Below are 20073 nucleotides of genomic sequence, written 5' to 3'. Positions count from 1 at the left end.
AGAGAGAGACAAAGAGTGATACAGAGACAGGAGACTTGTAAGTGGTCTTCCTACCACATGAGTTTTGTATGCTGGAGGCCCAGTTATCAGTGGGACATCTTCCTTTTTCCCAAAATGGCTAGATCGCAGGAGCCATGGAGCTGTCTGTCTCTTGAAGAAGGGCTGTTCACGCGAGTTTTGTATGCTGGAGGCCCAGTTATCAGTGGGACATCTTCCTTTTTCCCAAAATGGCTAGATTGCAGGAGCCATGGAGCTGTCTGTCTCTTGAAGAAGGGCTCCTCCTTGGTCCTTCTTGTGGCTGCCCATTTTGTATTGATATCTGCCTTCTGCCAGCCTTGTCTGACATACTTCTGGCATGTACTGCGTGAGTACTTGAGGATGAAGTCTGTGAGCTGCATGCATTTGAAAGGCATGGCATGTCTCCTTACCTGAGTACAAGGTCCTTCAGCCAAAGCCCGTCTACAGTCATAGCCAACTTTCTGGCATCAGGGCCAAAGGACATGTAGGCCACCTAGACAGCCTCCAAAAAGTGCTTGAAAACCATGGTAACAGCACTAGGCAAGAAGGTCATTTTTTATTTCTTAAAAAAATATAATTATTTGAGTCCAGCTGTGAAGTGTGGATTGGTTGACACTGCTATTTGGCAGGCTAAGAGCACATAAGAGGTAAGTTTCATTTCTGACTACCCTAAAAGCTAGAGGCTGGAGTGTGGTCCTATAGTCCTAGCTATTCTGGAGGCCAAGGCAGAAGGATCATGACATAACAAGACCCAAAACAAAGCAAAAAATACGTGTCTGTGTATACACGCAATTATTTGTTAGATGATTTATATGGTAACCTAATATGTAGTTGTCCAGTTTGAGAGTGGTAGAGAATAATGGAGGGAATGGCTGGAGAAAATATGAATAAATGAATAGATTAGGATAGTCTTTGGTTGTTTTTGCACTGTAGGAGTCCCTATACAAAATAACATCTGTCACTGCTATTACTTACTTGAGAACTCGTTCTTATAATGACATCAGCCAATTTTTCTTACTAGCTTTACTCCTTTTATCACCTTTATAATAACCTTTTTTTTTTACCATTAGTCTTTGAAAAATGTTATTCCTAAATATTTATCACATTTTGAGGCTTATTTAAAAAAAAAAAAACTGCTTTAATTTCTTTGTTTCTTCATAGTTTAGGATGTGTGTATGTACTTTTCTTTCAAGATTTAGGACTATGATAAAAATCTAATGCTTTAAGTTATATTATTAGTAAGAATACCAACCAGAAATACTCAGGCAAATGGTATGGACTGTGGATTTTCTTCAAATATACCAGACAGGGGACTCAGTGACTAGAAACTGATGCTGGGTGCATGCGTGTGTATGCCCAAGATGCCAAGAGGAGAATGGAGAAGGAATTGAGATGTAGCCATCCCCCTTTGGGGGATGATTTCCCACTTTCTATTTCTCTATCACTGTCTGTCTCTCTCTGGTGAATACACACACCCTATAGCAAGAATCTAATAAATAAATAAATAAATAAATAAAAAATACACACACAACACACACGCACACACCAAACAAAGCCAATTAAGGTAACATTTAAAATTTTTTCTGGAGTATCCCTTTGACTATACAAATGTGATTTTAAGCTATTTTCCAGATTTGAGTTTTATAATTTACCTTTTTATTCTGAATTCCAAGATACTTCGTAATATTCATGATCAGGATGGTATCAAGGCAAATTATGATATGCAAGTATAACAGCAGATCAGGAGAAGATAATTTACTACACATACTATTTAAGAGCTTTCATCCAAAAGTTACAATCGTAGCAGTGTAGCAATTGGTACTTAGTCTGAACTTATGGTATATGAAGGGCCAGCTATATGGACATGTTTCCCCCATATAAGAAGCATTTCTGAAATAAGGATAACTGGTAGAGCTATTACTTAATTTCCTCCATTTCTTTCTTTCTTTTTTTTCTTTTTTTTTTTTTTTAAACGTATTACATGGTTTTGGAAGATAAATCACAGTAGTTGAAACATTCTGTATAAAAGATCATAAGCGATTATCATGTGTTAAAATGTTTTGTAAAGTTTTGGTTCCTCATATAAAATGCCATACATAAATGAAACTGATGTCTGCAAAATGAATTCTATATTCATAGATTGGTATAGATTTACTACATATCTAAAGTATAGTTTTTTTGATATAACTATTGTTTTTATTAAAATTTAAGTACTTAGATATTGAGAAAAAATTCTTTGAATTTTCTCTTTCTGCTTAAAATAGTCACTATAGTGTAAATCTTAGATTTTTAATGTTCATTGTTCCTTTTTTCAACCAGCTAGAATACCCCTCCCCTTTTTACTCATTTTACAATATAATTTTATTTCAAGTATGTGTTAATTTTATGTTTTTTTTTTCTTATTAAAGGTGAGTTGTACTAAGTTATTCAAATGCTTAGAAGTTTTACTTTTGATAACAAGAAAGATCTATTGCTTATTTGATTTTTATTTAAAGTCTATTGTTGATGGTCTTGAATTTTTAATGTATAATTTAATGTCTTTTCTTTTTCTTTCCAGAGAGATGTGTGCTCACTCACTCTTTCTCTCTCTTATACTTGTGAACCCCACCTTCAATGGGGAATGGTCACATAACAATCCCTTCTCCTTCACCTCTCCCTCTTTTGGGGATTTTGGGCATCCACACACTCACCTGGTGTGTTTTTTAAGCTGCCAGGTGGAGGATTCAAACCCACATAGGACAAAGCCGCTTTAACCACCAGGCCATGGGCTGGCCCCTCTTGACTCTTTATGAACATCAAATGTAAAACTCTTTAAGTGAGAAGTTATCAGGGACTACTAAGTTTTGCAAATTTTTTCTGGCTGTTTTGAGTCCTTAAATTCTGAAAATTTTAATTATATTTATAGCCAATGTTGTCTTTGGATTATTTAGTTTATCATAACAACATAAGAGTTCAGATATCTATATCTGAAAAATACAGTAGCCTTTATCAGTAAAAAAATGTACCTTTCCTTTGTGAGCAGAGGGATACTATAGTGTTTTGTGTCACATGGGGATATCCTTTCAGTGTCTATCCAAACATTACTAGGGGTCTCTCCCTTATTTTGGGGTTTTTACATAAAAAATTTTCAATGTCTAAATCTGTTTTTTGCCTAAAGACTTAATTTTTTTTGGGGGGGGGTTGTTTGTTTGTTTTTGCTATAGGGCACAGATGCTTGTTGGAGAGACAGAGAGACAGAAAGTTAGAAATCATCCCTCAGGGGGCCTGGCATACCACAGTCTCTTCTCCTCCACTCTTCTCTCAGGAATTTGGGCATGTATGCACACATGCCTGGTATGAGTTTCAAGCCACCCAATCTGGGACTGGAACCATGGTTGGCCAAGTGGGGAATCTACTGCCTCAACCCTTTTTACTCATTTTACAATATAATTTTATTTCAAGTATGTGTTAATTTTATGTTTTTTTTTTCTTATTAAAGGTGAGTTGTACTAAGTTATTCAAATGCTTAGAAGTTTTACTTTTGATAACAAGAAAGATCTATTGCTTATTTGATTTTTATTTAAAGTCTATTGTTGATGGTCTTGAATTTTTAATGTATAATTTAATGTCTTTTCTTTTTCTTTCCAGAGAGATGTGTGCTCACTCACTCTTTCTCTCTCTTATACTTGTGAACCCCACCTTCAATGGGGAATGGTCACATAACAATCCCTTCTCCTTCACCTCTCCCTCTTTTGGGGATTTTGGGCATCCACACACTCACCTGGTGTGTTTTTTAAGCTGCCAGGTGGAGGATTCAAACCCACATAGGACAAAGCCGCTTTAACCACCAGGCCATGGGCTGGCCCCTCTTGACTCTTTATGAACATCAAATGTAAAACTCTTTAAGTGAGAAGTTATCAGGGACTACTAAGTTTTGCAAATTTTTTCTGGCTGTTTTGAGTCCTTAAATTCTGAAAATTTTAATTATATTTATAGCCAATGTTGTCTTTGGATTATTTAGTTTATCATAACAACATAAGAGTTCAGATATCTATATCTGAAAAATACAGTAGCCTTTATCAGTAAAAAAATGTACCTTTCCTTTGTGAGCAGAGGGATACTATAGTGTTTTGTGTCACATGGGGATATCCTTTCAGTGTCTATCCAAACATTACTAGGGGTCTCTCCCTTATTTTGGGGTTTTTACATAAAAAATTTTCAATGTCTAAATCTGTTTTTTGCCTAAAGACTTAATTTTTTTTGGGGGGGGGTTGTTTGTTTGTTTTTGCTATAGGGCACAGATGCTTGTTGGAGAGACAGAGAGACAGAAAGTTAGAAATCATCCCTCAGGGGGCCTGGCATACCACAGTCTCTTCTCCTCCACTCTTCTCTCAGGAATTTGGGCATGTATGCACACATGCCTGGTATGAGTTTCAAGCCACCCAATCTGGGACTGGAACCATGGTTGGCCAAGTGGGGAATCTACTGCCTCAACCACCACACCACCTGCTGGTCCCAATACTTAATTTGTAAAAATAGTTTAGTGACAAAAGTAATGTGCATTCAAACAAGGGGAAATCAAGAACTACATATGAATTAAATAACTTGTAATTTTTTGCTACAGATTAAAGCCAAAACTGAATTATTGCTATCAGCAGAAGCAGCAAAAACTGCTCAAAGAGCTGATCTTCAGAATCATTTGGACACAGCTCAAAATGCATTACAAGATAAACAGCAGGTAGGGAACCTGGTGCAATTTTATATCAAAGTCTAGTGCTCAATAAATAAATTAGTTGCAAATGTTTAAAAGTGGCATCTAATTTTATATAATTTTCTGATAGACTTTGCATATTTCCCTTAATTTCTGCCTTAGTTTCTAAACCAATTGAGTAGTAGATGAAGAGTCAGACAGATGGAGATTAAAAATATCAGCATTTTAAAAATGACTCTTAAGTATGCAGCTATGGTTCAGCTTCCTAATATTGTATTTCTCCCCTTGCTTTAGCACTGGTATGGAATTGAAACATTTATTTCTAATTGTTGAATTGTTGCCTCATCTCATCAAACCAATGATTGGGAGAGAGAGAGGGAGAGACCTTCACACTTTCAGTGGGAGGGTGGGCCATGACCCAGATGGAGTTACTCATTTTCTTGGGGGTAGGAGAAAGTCATGGTCAAGAAGGGATATAACAGTTATTTTTCTCACTTGATTCGATAGAATAAAAGCCTCCTACTTTAGGTATAATATCAAAGTGCTGGTAGTTTGTTTGTTTTTTACCATTTAGCATGTAGGAATTTCAAACATTTACTTGTTATACAAAAAGTAATACTGGTTATTGGTCCATTTAAAAAAATAATAGAGAAGTATATAGTGTTTAAAAAATATTTTATATTTACCTGTTACCCCAATATAATTTTTCTTCTTGGATGTAATATTAGCTGGTAAATTTGGTGTATGTCCTTCTAGATACTGAAACTAAACAAGCAAATATATATGTATATACACTGATACTTTTATTTTATGCACGTTGATTCATATAAACAAGTGGTTATGCAGCTTGCTTTTTACTTATGGTATTGCTAAACACACCTGGAAAGTATTTTGTAAACATGAGATCAGAGTCAAAAACTATACTTATAAGAATAACCATAAAATTTTTAAATTTGTTTATCAAAAATAGTCTTTACAAAATTCTAAAACAAATAACAAAAAAGATAAAATGTTTTCTGGAATGTATCAAACAAAGACTCAATATCCTTCTTGTTTCATGTGCTTTTAACATAAGTAATAAATGAACCTGCAAGAAAATGTAAATGATTAAACTATATTAGGAAATGTTATTAAGAATCAATTGCAAATTAAGACAATAATGGGATATATTTGCCCTTATTGAGGGAAACTGTATATATATTTAATCACCAGTGAGAGAATTGGAGAGGTTATGGAAGAACAAACTACTTTAAAAATTGCTAGTAGTAGTATACATTAATTCAACCTTTTGGGTGGGAAGAGGGAAGGAGTCGTTTTGTAGTATATTTCAAGAACTTCATCATTTTTCATACTCCTTAGCTCATGTACAATCTTTCTTCCTAAAGGAATAAACATAGCTTTAAAGATTTCTTTGCATCTCTGTTAATAAATACAAAATATTTAGTACCAATCTTAAAATTTTTAGTGGGAGATTTGGCCAAAAAATAGGACTATATCAATAAAATGGAAATTTATGCAGTTGGGTATAATATTTTAGAAAATAATATTGGGAAATAGGATATACTCTTATGTAAAAACAAAGGTTAAAATAAAATAATATGGAAAGTAAGATCCTGTTTTTATTTTAAAAGTACAAAGGAAATATATAGAAACTAGTGTAGAGGAAAGACTGGAAGGAGAATTAGCAAAACATTAACAATGATTATCTGTAGATGGCAGATTTATTAGTTTTTATTTTGTTCTTTTTGTGCAGTAGTGAATATTCTAAATGATTTGAACAAGTATTGTATATATAATCACTGTAATATTTTTTAAATAATATTTTAAAATGGTGTCTTAAATATTGAGAACATTAAATTATGATATAAAAGTATTGTTTTATTTTTATTTATTTAATATTCTGTTGTATCTTTTGGCTCCTAAAATAACATCCAAGAAAATCTTGAAAAAATATTTAGATTGATATGAACTTACATTTTAGACTACACAAAACTTCAGGTCTTTATATTGGCAGGTAAATATAGCCACTATATATTAATATGATTAGACATATCTGAGGTCTTATTCTAAATATTTTCTTAAGTAAAATTAAAGTTTTCCATATTAATTTGAATAGTCTTTTGGTGGAGAGTGTACTGTGCTAGAGTGAACCTTATCAAAGTTTTCTTCAACTGTACTTTTCTGTAGGAGTTAAATAAGATCACTACTCAGTTGGATCAGGTCACTGCAAAGTTACAAGATAGACAAGACCATTGCAGTCAGCTGGAAAGTCATCTTAAAGAATATAAAGAGAAACACCTCTCTTTAGAACAGAAAATTGAAGAGCTGGAAGGGCAAATTAAGGTTTGTATAAAAGAAGTTGCGTTTTGTCATATTTTCTACTCTACTAGCAAGAGAATCAGATGACTTACAGGGAATCAAAGATTTCTAAGTAACAAAGAAAAGTGAATTTGTGTTATAAAATTGTAAAAACCCTTATTTTTCCTGTCTTCATTTTGATTTCCATCTATATTTTAAATTTCTTCAATAATGGGTAAATTTTATAAATGGTGGTTAATGTATATACAGATTCCAATTATGTATATTTATTTCTAAGAGTCTAAGGATCTACTCTATAATTACAAAAAACTTAAACTAATTTTCTGTTAAGTCTCTTCTGTTTTCTTCATTCTTCCATCTCCTTACCTCCTTAGTCCAATGTAATATTTCAGATATGATTGACTTTTTCCTTTGAAAACTTTACATTTATACTCTTTCATTTTTCTTCTAACTATTACTAATATATTTAGCATGTGGTAAACTGCATCTTTAACTGCATCATTAACATAAGGTGAAATGACTTGACATATTAAAGAAGGATTTGAGTCATTTGTCATTTAACCTAGAACTACTACCAGTTCAACAAAATTTATCATGTTACATATTAAATTATACTTCCACAAAATTTCTCAAGTTATATATTAACTTATACTTCTATACTCAGGTGAAGCACACATATATGATTGTAGACTCATATATAGTGTATAATATAGGAGAAGAATTACATTTACAATTCTACTTAGGGATTCCATTTTCTTTTTGGTGAAAATAATAGTAATGACAATTTACTTTTGATATGGTAGAAAAGAACAGAAATGCTATTTTACCAAAGAGTCTAATGAGATTTGGATACCTTTTTAACATAGTTGTTATTTAGAGTTGAGAGTGCCTAATGTGATTATCAGCTTTATAAGATTTTGTAATTATGGTAAGAGGTATTCCTTATTATTTATATAAGCAGTTCACTGTAGAATTAATTTAATCATATAAAATAATTTTTCATGAATATTTTCAGTGTAAATATAGAGCAAGAGCCACAGATACTAATCAGTTTATAAAATATTTAGCATACAAAGTAATTACAACCACTCAAATGAATGCTTTCCTTGTATGTTAACCGTTTGATTTTGTAAACTTTTAGAAATATGCACACAATCTTATGTATAAAAGAAGGTGTCTTTAGAATGTTCATAGAAACGCATACTATGAAAAACTATGCAGGATTTCAATTTTTTTTGATCAATAAAAACTTGTACTTTAATTCCATTTGCCATGAATTTTTTAAAGTCTCATATGTATACCACACTATGAAAAACAATACCATTTAGACCAGGAGATTAAAGAAGCAAAATCAATTTGCTTTATGTTTAGGGTCAGTAGGTGATAGTGAGGAGAATATATGACAACTCCATTTTAGTTTTAAATATCTTCTAATTACATATGAGTTATTAACTGTGAATATAAAGGGTAATATGTTTTAAGTGGATGAACCTATGATTAACTTCTTTCATACTTGAGTTAATAACTTTTACTCATGTGTAAAGCCTTATACTATGTCCTCTGAAAGATTCTAAGCTAACTCCCTTACTCAATAATGATTTTGGAATGTATTTTTTATTCTAACGTAAATATTTTACAGTTATTATGGTGTATGTCAACACCAATGTGAATGTAAACAATGTTATAATATATAATAATTGATTGGTAATTATTAACTTTGAACTGGTTGCTATATTGTATTTCTCTGACAGAAACTAGAATATGACAATTTTGAAGTGAAAGCAAGCAAGGATCAAGGTTTGCAGGATCTACAACAGCAAAGACAACTGAATGCGGATTTAGAGCTTAGGGCCGCAGAGCTAACTAAACAACTTGAAATGGAGAAAGAAATGTAAGCTAAACTACTTCACTTATAAATTAAGGGAGAGATCTACTATAAACTAAGTATTAAAAATTCTTATAATTTGTTTTTGTTATTACAATGGTTAAAGGTTTATTAAATGCTTATTTTGTGTTGATTTTATAAACTGCTGATGTTAATGAAAATAGAGCCATCATAATATAGTTAAAGTTCACTAGAAAAAACTGAAAACTTACTGTTATAAAATTGGGTCATCTTTCAACAATAATATGGTATTTATATCTCTGGGATAAAGCAATAGCTTTGGGTTGTTCACCTACTTTAATTAATGTGAAATTTTAAAATATGGAAGTGTTTATATGTATCATCCAAGAGCAGTCAGGCTTCTGCTTGGAGGCACTATACCAGGTAGGAAATAATAAATGATCTTTATCAGTTTCGTGATGTATTTTGGCAGATTGTCTATGTTTATGAGCTCAAAGGAAACAACACAATCAGTGTACCTTTTGTTATTATTGAGTTAAAATTTATGCATAAATACACAGCTGTTACATCTGCAATTTGAGCTTTAATAACTGTATAGTGTGTAACCATTGCTTCTTCCTACTGCCTGGAGTTTCCACATATGTTCTTTAGTCCTTCTAGTAAATAAGTTACTCTATGTCTATAGATAATCAGTTTTGATTTCAGTCTCCATAGATTAATTTTGTGTATTGTTGAACTTCTTATAAATGGAATCATACATTATGTTCATTTTTGTTACTAGCTTTTTTCACTTAAGATAACTTTTATTATTGCTACTCTTTTATTGTAGAAAAGAGAGAAGAGAGGGATAGAGAGAGGTTTTTTTCGTTATTTTTTTTTTTTAATTGCCAGAGAGCATGTTTACTCACCAGAGATAGAGAGAAAGTACCCTCTGATGGGGTATGATCGTGGCGCAAAATCCCTTCTCCATTTATTTATCCTGTTAGGATTTGGGGCATGCACATACATGACTGGGGTGCTTTTCAAGCTTCAGTCAGTCATGTGTGATATGGCTCTCTTAACCACTGGACTGTGAGGCCAGCCCTAGGTTTTGTTTTTATCTATTTTTGACAGGGACTCTTCATGTCATGATCCTCTTTTTTTTCTGGAGAGGTTTTTTTGTTTGTTTGTTTGTGGGGATTTTTTTTTTTTTTTTTGCTATAAGACAAGTGCGCTGGCCAGAAAGATCACACGTATAGACATTTTTACCTTCATGTGTTCTCTGGTGTCCTGAAAGGGTTAAGTGATGCCAAAAGCTTTTCTCAGATTTGCTATATTTATAAGGTTTCTCATAGTTGTGAATCCTCTAATGTGAAATAAGATCTGAGCTTTGGATGAAGGTTTTCTCACATATATCACATCTATAAGATTTCTCCCCAGTATGGGTTCTCTCACACATAATAAGAGATAGGTTTTCACAGAAGTTTTGCTTGTTTTCAAGGCACTGACATATCTGATCACCTTTTTGGGAAATTTCATGCATATGAATAAAAATCTTTTTATCCTTGTGAGGGCATACCTGATATATTTTTCTCTTTTGAGTTCTCTGGTTACATCTTTCTTCTGAAGTGTACATTTTCTATGGCTCTCTCCTACAATGTTTTCCACTGGTCTTCTTGACCCATCATTGTCATCACAGTAATTTTTTTGATAAGAACTTGGGAGAGCCATATGTTTCAGGACTTTCTGTCATAAGCAATTCACCTTCAAAAATTTTCAGCATCATATTCATTAATTCCTTATGTGGTATTTCCAATCCTAGAATCTAGACAGAAAAGCAGCATTCACTTCCTAGTCCTGAGAATTTGATTTATCTCAGAAGATACCAATCACCATTAAGTTAGATTCAAGACTTTCTTGTGGTTCCAAGAGTTCTCTAGTCCAGAACTACTCAGGCAGCAAGCAGCCGGCGGCGCCACCCCTTGGCCTGAGCAAGGCACTTCCGGTTTCTCTCCCAGACACAAATCCGGGCTTCCGGGCGTTGGTGGACTCTACATCCTGTGGGCCTCAGGCCCAGCTTCAGGAAGGGGCAGGATGCGGACCAGGGTAGCCGAAGGGAACCGAAGGAGCTTCCAGGTGCAGCTCAGCCAGGGCAGCTAGGGCCAGGCCGTCTGCTGGGCATGCTGTGGGGCCCAACAGGCCATGGCGCGAGACCCCTCGGCCTGCTGGAAACGCAGTGTTTTGTATTTTCAAGGAAAGAAGCCTCTATGTGCTTGAGAACTAACGCAATTAATTTAAAAAAAAATATATATATATATCTTTGGAATTTCAATACTACCTATTTAAGAAGATTTTTTTTCTTTATTCATGATATACTTTATGTGCCTGCACATAAAAGAGAGAGGAAGGAAGGAGAAGGGAGGGAAGGAAAAGGAGGCAAGAACACCTTCCCAGGGTCTGGTCACGCTATGATCATCATTTTCCTTGTCCAGTCTGTTGGATCTTGGGCACTCACACATGTCCAGAATGTTTCAGGCTGACCCAGCCGGGAATTTGAATTGTAGTCGCTGTGTGGAATATAGCTTCTCTAGAGCAGTACATTACTGTTGTACCATGGAGTTGGCCCATAAATAGATTCTTTAGAGAGTATATAGAAAAACTTTTGTGGCTATTATAGACTAAGAAGGTCTGTGATATGCAGAGGCTTGGTGGGGGGGAACTGTTGTGGTAGATGAGACTGGATTAAGTCAGAAGGTTTAGATGGTTTGGACTTTGCTACTAACTTATTTGGCTTGAGGAATATCTATATTTATTAAGTGCTCACATCAGATATTCTAAGGCATTTTAAAATTTCATGATTTTATGAAATTAAATTATTTTTACTAATGAGCTCTATGAGAAAGTTCAATATGAAATAATTGTTTATGATTTTCAGTGGTAAATAGGTAAATTAATTAAGAATGTAAATAATGTATTTTTAAAATTATTTCTTCAATATTTAGAGTATCCAGTACAAAATTGGATCTACAGAAAAAATCTGAAGCCCTTGAAAATAGTAAGCAAATGCTTTCTAAGCAGGAGGAAGAAAAAACAAGCCTGAAACAAGAAATTGAAAATTTAAGGATGCAGCACAAGGAATTAAATAACAAAATTCGAACAACAGAAACAGAACTACAAAATGTGAAGATGGAGAAAGAAACTCTAATGACAGAGCTTTCTACAGTGAAAGAGAAATTATCAAAAGTTTCTGATTCTTTGAAAAACTCCAGAAGTGAATTTGAAAAGGAGAATCAGAAAGGGAAAGCTGCTATATTAGATTTGGTTAGTTGTTTACATTTACTTTCTTAGATAGAACTGATTATTTTATATAAAATGTGCTGATTTTTCTGCTTAGTTTAGTTGACTTTTCAGCCCACATTTATATGATTTAAAATAGTTTTTATGAGGAAAGAAATTGGAATTGTTTAATTTCAGTAAAAGGTAGACCAAGATATTGGGGTATGTTTGTGTGTGCATAAGTATCCAGTTTTTTAAGGCCCAAAGATATTTTCAGTTGAAAATAGCAACCTTTTTCTATTACTGTCATGATGTTCTTAGGTATAGCTACTAGTTGTAGACAATACAGCTACTAGTTGAAACATTATTTGCTTTCCTGAAAAAAGATCAGAAAGATCTACATTTTAAATTCTTTTTTTTTGGGAGAGGTTTTTGCTATAGGGCTTGTGCGCTCACCAGAAAGACAGAGACAGACAGAGACACAGAAAGCAAGAAATCACCCCACAGGGAGGAAGGCCATGCCACAATTATTTCTCCTCTATTCTCCTCTTGGGATCTTGGGCACGCACACACACGTGCCTGGCATGAGTTTAAGCCACCAGGTCTGGGACTTGAACCGCGGTCGACTACGTGGGAGTCCAGCGACATAGTCATTACACTAACTGCTGGTCCCATCTACTTTTTAAATTCTGATACTTTGTACTTTCTGATTCTTGATCGGATATTCTAAAACTCCAGGTAACACTATATTTAGAGATACCATTAAAACATTGAAAGAAAACAGTAGCACAGAGTCTCAAGAAATACTTAAAGGAATGTATTCTTAGGAGTATTTTAACCCAGAATAACACAAAGTAATAGCAGAAATTAAACTTCTCTGAAGGTCAGTGAAAGTGCTTAGTGGTATAAAATTATGTTATATGTTATCTCTATGTTCCTTTCTGTTTGGAGAAAACATTTTTTGTATGCACACCTTCTCTCCTAAGTTATATTGTGATTATTTTTAAATTTGTTGTTTTAGTATCTTCTTTATTTTTTTTGCTTCCATTTTCATGAAGCCTGTTGTCCTATGATAAATAAAATACTTATAATTAATTCTTTGACCTAAAAGTATTGTTTCTAAAGTATTCTAAAATATTGTTTAAAGATTGTCTAAATATTTTATTAGATGTTGATAGAAATTGTGAGCATTTTGCTCTTCATTCTTCTATAATATTTGCCTGTTTTTATCATTGAAATGGATAATTCTATACCTCTTACCTCATCAATTATTTTAGTCTATTTCCTTGTATATATCTTACCAAGCTTATAAATCAGATTTCTTAAAGTTACTACAAATATTTTCTATGTAATATTTTCATTTTTTTAGGAAAAAACTTGCAAAGAATTAAAGCATCAACTTCAAGTACAGACAGAAAGCACGCTTAAAGAACAGAATGAACTAAAAAAAATGCTAGAAAAAGAGAAGGAGGTAAGACTTTACTTTTTCTATAGCATAAAGTAAATAAGGCATAATAAGATTTTTGTATTTTCCAAATATTTTCACACTAATACTTAGGTCAAAGGGAGGTTTATTTCTCTGAAATGTAGTGGATCATATTCATAATTTTTGTTATTTTTGTTTATAACTAAAAGGATTTAAGTTAGTTTTTAATAAAAGGCCCAATTAAAAGAGTATAATTAAAATAGAAAATTAAGTCAACCCACTATAGGGTTATAATTAGATAATTGAGCTTAAGGAACACATGGTTAGAGAAAATATATTGATCAACTTAACATAAAAATTTTCTTTTTTTCCATTCTGATTTGCTATTGGGTACATGCACTCATTGGAAAGAGAAAGAGAGCGAAAGTGAGAAAGCACTCCCTCCCCCAAGTGGAGGTCAGGGGACAACCACATCACAATTCCTTCTCCTCCATTCTCTTTTTGAGAGAACTCTCACAAATGCCTGACATGTTTTTAAGCTTGTGGGTCCAGACCAGAACCATGCAGTCAATCATGTGGAATCCAGACGCCTTAACCATTACACCACTGGCTGGCTTCACAGAATTGACTATCATAGATATTTATATTAATGGTATATTTGATAATGGTTATGTAATGACCAAGAGATGCCTCTATTGCTCTTCAGCAAAAGCAAATTAGCAAATGAATAAATAAATGAGTATACTATATCACTGTTTATTTCTGAGGACATACCTGTGAGCAGCTAGAGTTCAGGCATGCAGCTTTCTAAATAAACCTGAGTTGACTCTGACAAGTGTTTGATGTGATTATATTCTGATTGTTGATTGAGAGAAAACACTTGTGCTATAGATGCCAATCACGTAAGTGGCAAAATTATAGCAGCTTATTGCCTAAGTGCTGAATCAAGATTGTCCCAATTTATATCCTGGCTATGCCATTTATTAACTATGCCATTTTGTCATGTTTTATTTATTTTTTAACTAAAAGTTTTTTATAATTTTACTAATTTAATTTTTTGTTTGTTTTACCATGTTTTAGATAGATTAACTTAATCTCTGTGTACACCAATTTCCTCAGCAGTAAAACAGGGCTAATAGTAGAATCTGTTATAAAATTACTGTGAGAAATAAATCAATTAACCCAGTTAAAGAAGTCAGAACACTGAATATAGCAAAGTAAATGTTTATGTTAGCTGTTATTTTATCATTGATTATCCTAACATAATCACTTTTTGTTATACTGTTTGACTCCTGTTTTGCCCCAAAATAGTTTGATACATGTACATTGGAGATAAGCTAAGGTATCCGTATGGTGCAGTGAAACTTTTTCAAAAGTACCTTGGTGCCCAGCCTGTAGCCTGGTAGTTAAAGCGGCTGGATCTCACATGGCGTACTCTATGGTTTGAGTCCCAGACTCGGCAGTTTGAGAATACATGGAGTGCATGTGTGTGCATGCCCAAAATTCTAAAAAAGGGAGAAAGGAAAAGAGATTGTGATGTGACCATGCCCTAAGCGGGGGTGTTCTTTTCTCACTTTTCCTCTCTCTTTGTCCCTCTCCAGCAAGTGCATACGCACTCTGACAGATTAAAAAAAAAAAAATCTATCTATCTATGTATCTCCAGTTGGTGGTATGTGGTTAAAGCACTAGATTTCCACATGGCTGACTGCAGTTTGAGTCCTGGACCCAGTGGCTTGAATATCATGCTGTGCCTGTGTGTACCCAGAATCTCAAAAGGAGAAGGGACTGCAGTGTAGCCATCCCCTCTGGGGGATGATTTCTTACTTTCTCTCTCTGTCTTTCTGATGAACACACATGCCATATGACAAACAAACAAACAAACAAACACCTAAAAAAATAAGTAAGTAACTTTGAATATGGCCAAAAGCTCAAATATAATGCTAGGTTCTATTATATTGTTATGCATAAAACTTGAAAACATGACTTTGGCTGAAAAGGCATGAAATAGTAGGTTGTTGGGAAAGTCATGATTTTTTTTTCTGTTTTTATATGCAAAAATGTGTCATGACTTTCCTGACTACCCAATAGTTGTAAATCAACTTGGCCACAGAGGAACTTCAGTAAGACTTCTAAATGATCTATAATTTTGAACAAAAAACATATTCTGGTAGACTGTAAAAACAAAGTAGTGGCAAAATATGTCCTAGACCTCTAAATGAGGTAAATATTGTGCACTGTATGTAGTGTTACCAGACAGATACTAAACATACAAGGGGGGGGGGTCTTCAGAAAGTTCATGGAAAATGTGTATTATACATAATTTTAAATCCATGAAAAAAATTGTCCATGGATTTCTGTATTTGTGTGTGTGTGTTAAACTCATACTTTAATTTCATTTTCTGCATGAACTTTTTGAAGTCTTCTCATTTTTGTCAGAAGCGATTTTAGATTTATCACAGCTAATATAGAGCTTTCTGGATTCCTGTGGCCAACAGGCTTACAAGCATTTGAAAATGTTCTTGAAAAACAATAGACATTCCAGCAGTCTAGACATTGATGTTGACTTTCCTAGTTTCTGTGACACAAGAGTCACATGGTTGTATTCCCAAGGTCACGTAGCTGGGAAATAGCAACGTAGAGATTTGAACTTAGATGGTAAGCCTGTACGCCTGCCCAGCCTACATCTCTGTGCTGTAATGCCTCAGTTCTTGGTTCCTGGTTGGATATTGGGCTAGGCCTATAAACATCTGTATGCAGGAACAGAATTGTAGAAGTGAACAGTGTCCTGGAATGGTCCTAATTATACTGTGGATCTAAATAACCCATAAAGCAGCTTATAAAAAATAATGTTGGATGCTAAGGGAAATTTCAATGTGGACTCGATATCAGATGATGTTATTGTAACACTATTAAGAGTCTTGGATGTGATCATGATGTCATGGTTATCAAGAGTATGTCATTGTTCTGAGCATACTGATACTGAAATATGCAGGATGGAAATGTCATGATGTTGGTAACTTTCAAATGTTTCAGGGAAGGAATTTGTCAAGACAATAAAGTAAATATGGCAAAGTGTTAAAAATAAACCTTCTGATTACTTGGACCAATTGACTCAGTAGTTTCTACTTGGATAGAGTACAGCAGGTAGATTCAGTAGATGTCTTTTGAATGAATAAAGGAATGCTAATCAGGCTTTTTTCTTTCTTTCTTTTCTTTTTTTTTTTTAGACTTCTCATCAATTGAAGTCAGAACTCAATTCAATGCAGGGACAAATCATGCAAGCCCATAATACTTTAAAACAAAAGGAAAAAGAAGGGGAACAACTTCAAGGGACCATAAATGAATTAAAGCAATCAACTGAAAAGAAGAAAAAGCAAATTGAAGCACTCCAAGGAGAAGTAAAAATTGCTATTTCACAGAAGGTAGTGATATGCTGTTTATCTTGGGGTGGAAGTTCTTTCAATATAGGAAAGTTTATATAGGCTCAAAATTTTCCAAGCTAAATGTATAAAAAGCATTTGGTTATAGAACTAAATATATAGCTCTGATTTCTGTTCACCATAACCATACTGTCAAATAATTGTTACTGAAAATTCTAGTACCAATCATTTGTCCAATAGACATAGAACTGCCTTTCACAGTTCTAATATATTAGGAAATATTAAAGGGGTTTAAAATAAGTCATCTTTTTAATGGAGACTAATCAAGAACAAAAATTACAAATTGAGGGAACCAGCAGTTAGCGTAATGGCTATGTTGCTGGACTCCCACATAGTTGACCTGCGGTTTGCGTCCCGGACCCGGTGGCTTAAAACTCACGCTGGGCACATGTGTGTGCGTGCCCAAGATCCCGAAAGGAGAATGGAGGAGAAGGGATTGCGGCATGACCATCCCCCTGGGGGGTGATTTCTCGCTTTCTGTCTCTGTGTCTCTCTCTGTCTTTCTGGCAAGCACATGCGCCCTATAGCGAAAATCTCTCCAAAAAAAAGAAAAAAAAGAAAAAAAAGAAAAGAAAATTATAAATTGAGAACTGTTAAAAGCATTAGTAGTTTCAGGTTTCATATAGTTATAACTATTTGATATTTTAAGTTACATCATAATGGTTTCCATTTCCAAACCCATTTTAATTTATTATTAAGCATCTGTTTTTCATTCTCAAATACATTTTAGTACTTGTCCAGAACAAAAGTTGGTAAAAATGGATTGTATTTAATATAAAATATTCAACACAATGAGTTTTCCTCTCTGTTGTTATATGCATATTAATTGGTCTGTGGAAGAGAAAGAATCCCTAGAATGTAGAATAAACTAAATATACCATGCTATTAAGAATTAACTGTTGGGGCCAGCAAGTAGCATTTTGGTTAAGGCCCTGAATGTACCCATGACTGACCACAGTTTGAGTCCCAGACCCAGAGGTTTCAAAAATCAGGCTAGGCATGTGGGTATGCATACCCCAAATCCTGAGAAGTGAATGGACAGAAGGGATTGTGGCATGGCCATCCACCCTGGGGCAGGGGGTGGGTTGTGGTGATTTCTCACTTTTCCTCTGTCTATTTCTCTCCAGTGAGTGCACAAGCCCCATGATTAAAGGAAAATAATTAACTATCATACTACTAGAATAAAAATAATATGTTTTAGACCACTCTCTGTTGCTAATAACAGAACACCTGAGTCTGGCTAATTTATAATGAATAGAGGCTGGGCTGGCAGAGATAGTGTGCTTGCAATATAACGCTCTGTGATTCTGGATTCATGTGGGGAGATCCTTGTTCACATCTAGAGGTCTTTTATACATGCCAAGCATATGCTGAAGCTGGAGTTGGATTGTAGGATGAAGACCCTGTTGGGGATTCCTGTGCCTTTCTTTTTTCTTCCATGGAATAAATAAAATAACCTTAAAAAAAGAAAAGAACAAAACAGTACATAGCTCATGGTATAAAGGTCCAAAGTCAAGTCTCTGTACCAACTTTATTCACAATGTTATATGAGGGCCAACAGGTGGAATGGTGATTAAAGCACTTGATTCCATATGGCCAACCATGGATCAAGTTCTGGACCTGGTGGCTTGAAAATCATACTTGGTATGTATGTGTGTGCCCAAAACTCTGAGAAAACAATGGAGGAGAAGGGATTATGGTGTGGCCATTCCCCCTTGGGAGGCTGTTTCTCACTTTCCCTCTTTCCAGCTCTCTGTCATATCTCTCTCTCTCTCTCTCTCTCTGGTGAGCACATGCACTCTGTGGCAGAAACCTAAAAAAAAAAAAAAGTGGTATGGAAATAATGAATAGCAAATGGTCTCCTACTTTCAAATAACCAATAATTTAATGAGGAAGACAATATATAAAGAAGATGACAGCTGTAAATATGTAAGGAAAAAAACCAAGAACTTAAAAATATAAGAAAAATGAAAACTTAGTGGAAATTTTGACTGGCTTGCTAGAGGAATTAATATTTGAGCTGGGTCTTTGAAGACTACTATAATTTTGGAAGTTTAAAATGGAAATTATGGGACCAGCAGATGGTGTAACGGTTATGTCACCGGTCTCCCACGTAGTCAATCACATTTCAAGTACCCAACCCAGCAGCTTAAAACTCATGCTAGATGTGTGTGCATGCATGCCTAAAATCCCAGGCGATTGGAGAAGGGATTACAGTGTTACCATCCCCCCTGGGGGGGGGATGATTTCTTGCTTTCTGTCTCTCTGTCTCTTTGGTAAACACACATGCCCTATAGCAGAAATCTTTCTAAAAAAATAAAAATAAAAATGAATAAAAAGGAAATTATGGGGCCAGCAGGTGGTGGTGGTGGTGTTAAGGCACTATATTTCCACATAGCTGACCACATTTTGAGTCCCAGACCCGGCATCTTGAAAATCACACCAAGTGTGTGTGCATGCATGCCTGAAATCTCAAGAAAACTAGAGGAAAAGAGCTTATGGTGTGGCCATCCCCCTTGGGGGTGACTTCTCACTTTCCCTCTCTGTCTGTCTCTGGTGAGCACACACACTCTATTGTTTAAAAGGCAGGTGTTTATTTTTCATACTATGCATATGTGTATATTTTAATTATGTCATAATTGTTGCACATCTCCTGAGTCCTTTAGAAAAAAATGTATTCATTTATTTCCTCCATGAATAAGAGAAGAGAGAAAGCACATGAGCAGAGCCTCAGTAGGGTCCTAATGATGTACCACCAGCCTTCAGTCAGCTCCAGATTGGGGACAAACATGTGTCTAGTGCACTCAAGGAAGTCTCCAGACTTTAACACAGAGCCTTCCCAGGAGGGTCAGTCTCATAGAACATCACATTTTACTGATGTGCCACCATCTGCCCCTTCTGAATCTTTTACACATGAAAAATGTTCAGAGGCATTAGACCTTTGTGATATTTTCTTTTTCTGCCTTTACATTAATAAAAGTGACCTGTAGGAGGCCAGCAGATGGCATGGCGGTTGAGGTGTTGGGCTCCCACATGGCCAACCAAAATCTGAGTCCCATTTGCTTTATCATTTTTCCTC

The 20073-nt window shown here is 34.6% G+C and overlaps 1 protein-coding gene across 3 annotated transcripts in view; it reads left to right on the top strand.

Moving 5' to 3' along the window:
- The window catches only part of EEA1 (early endosome antigen 1), a 143717-nt gene that overhangs the window by 106217 nt on the left and 17427 nt on the right, over window positions 1-20073 (top strand). For all 3 annotated transcript variants that reach the window (XM_027774335.1, XM_027774334.1, XM_006154829.3), the window contains 6 exons: window positions 4622-4735; window positions 6896-7051; window positions 8779-8918; window positions 11855-12173; window positions 13498-13599; window positions 16782-16976. In XM_027774335.1, coding sequence (XP_027630136.1) covers window positions 4622-4735; window positions 6896-7051; window positions 8779-8918; window positions 11855-12173; window positions 13498-13599; window positions 16782-16976 — 1026 coding nt within the window. The remainder of the gene's footprint in view (window positions 1-4621; window positions 4736-6895; window positions 7052-8778; window positions 8919-11854; window positions 12174-13497; window positions 13600-16781; window positions 16977-20073) is intronic.

This window comes from Tupaia chinensis, unplaced genomic scaffold (assembly GCF_000334495.1).
Source record: "Tupaia chinensis unplaced genomic scaffold, TupChi_1.0 Scaffold000423_1, whole genome shotgun sequence".
Lineage (NCBI taxonomy): Eukaryota > Metazoa > Chordata > Mammalia > Scandentia > Tupaiidae > Tupaia > Tupaia belangeri.
Note: the sequence above shows the minus strand (reverse complement) of the source record. Positions and strands in the feature narration are given on the sequence as shown.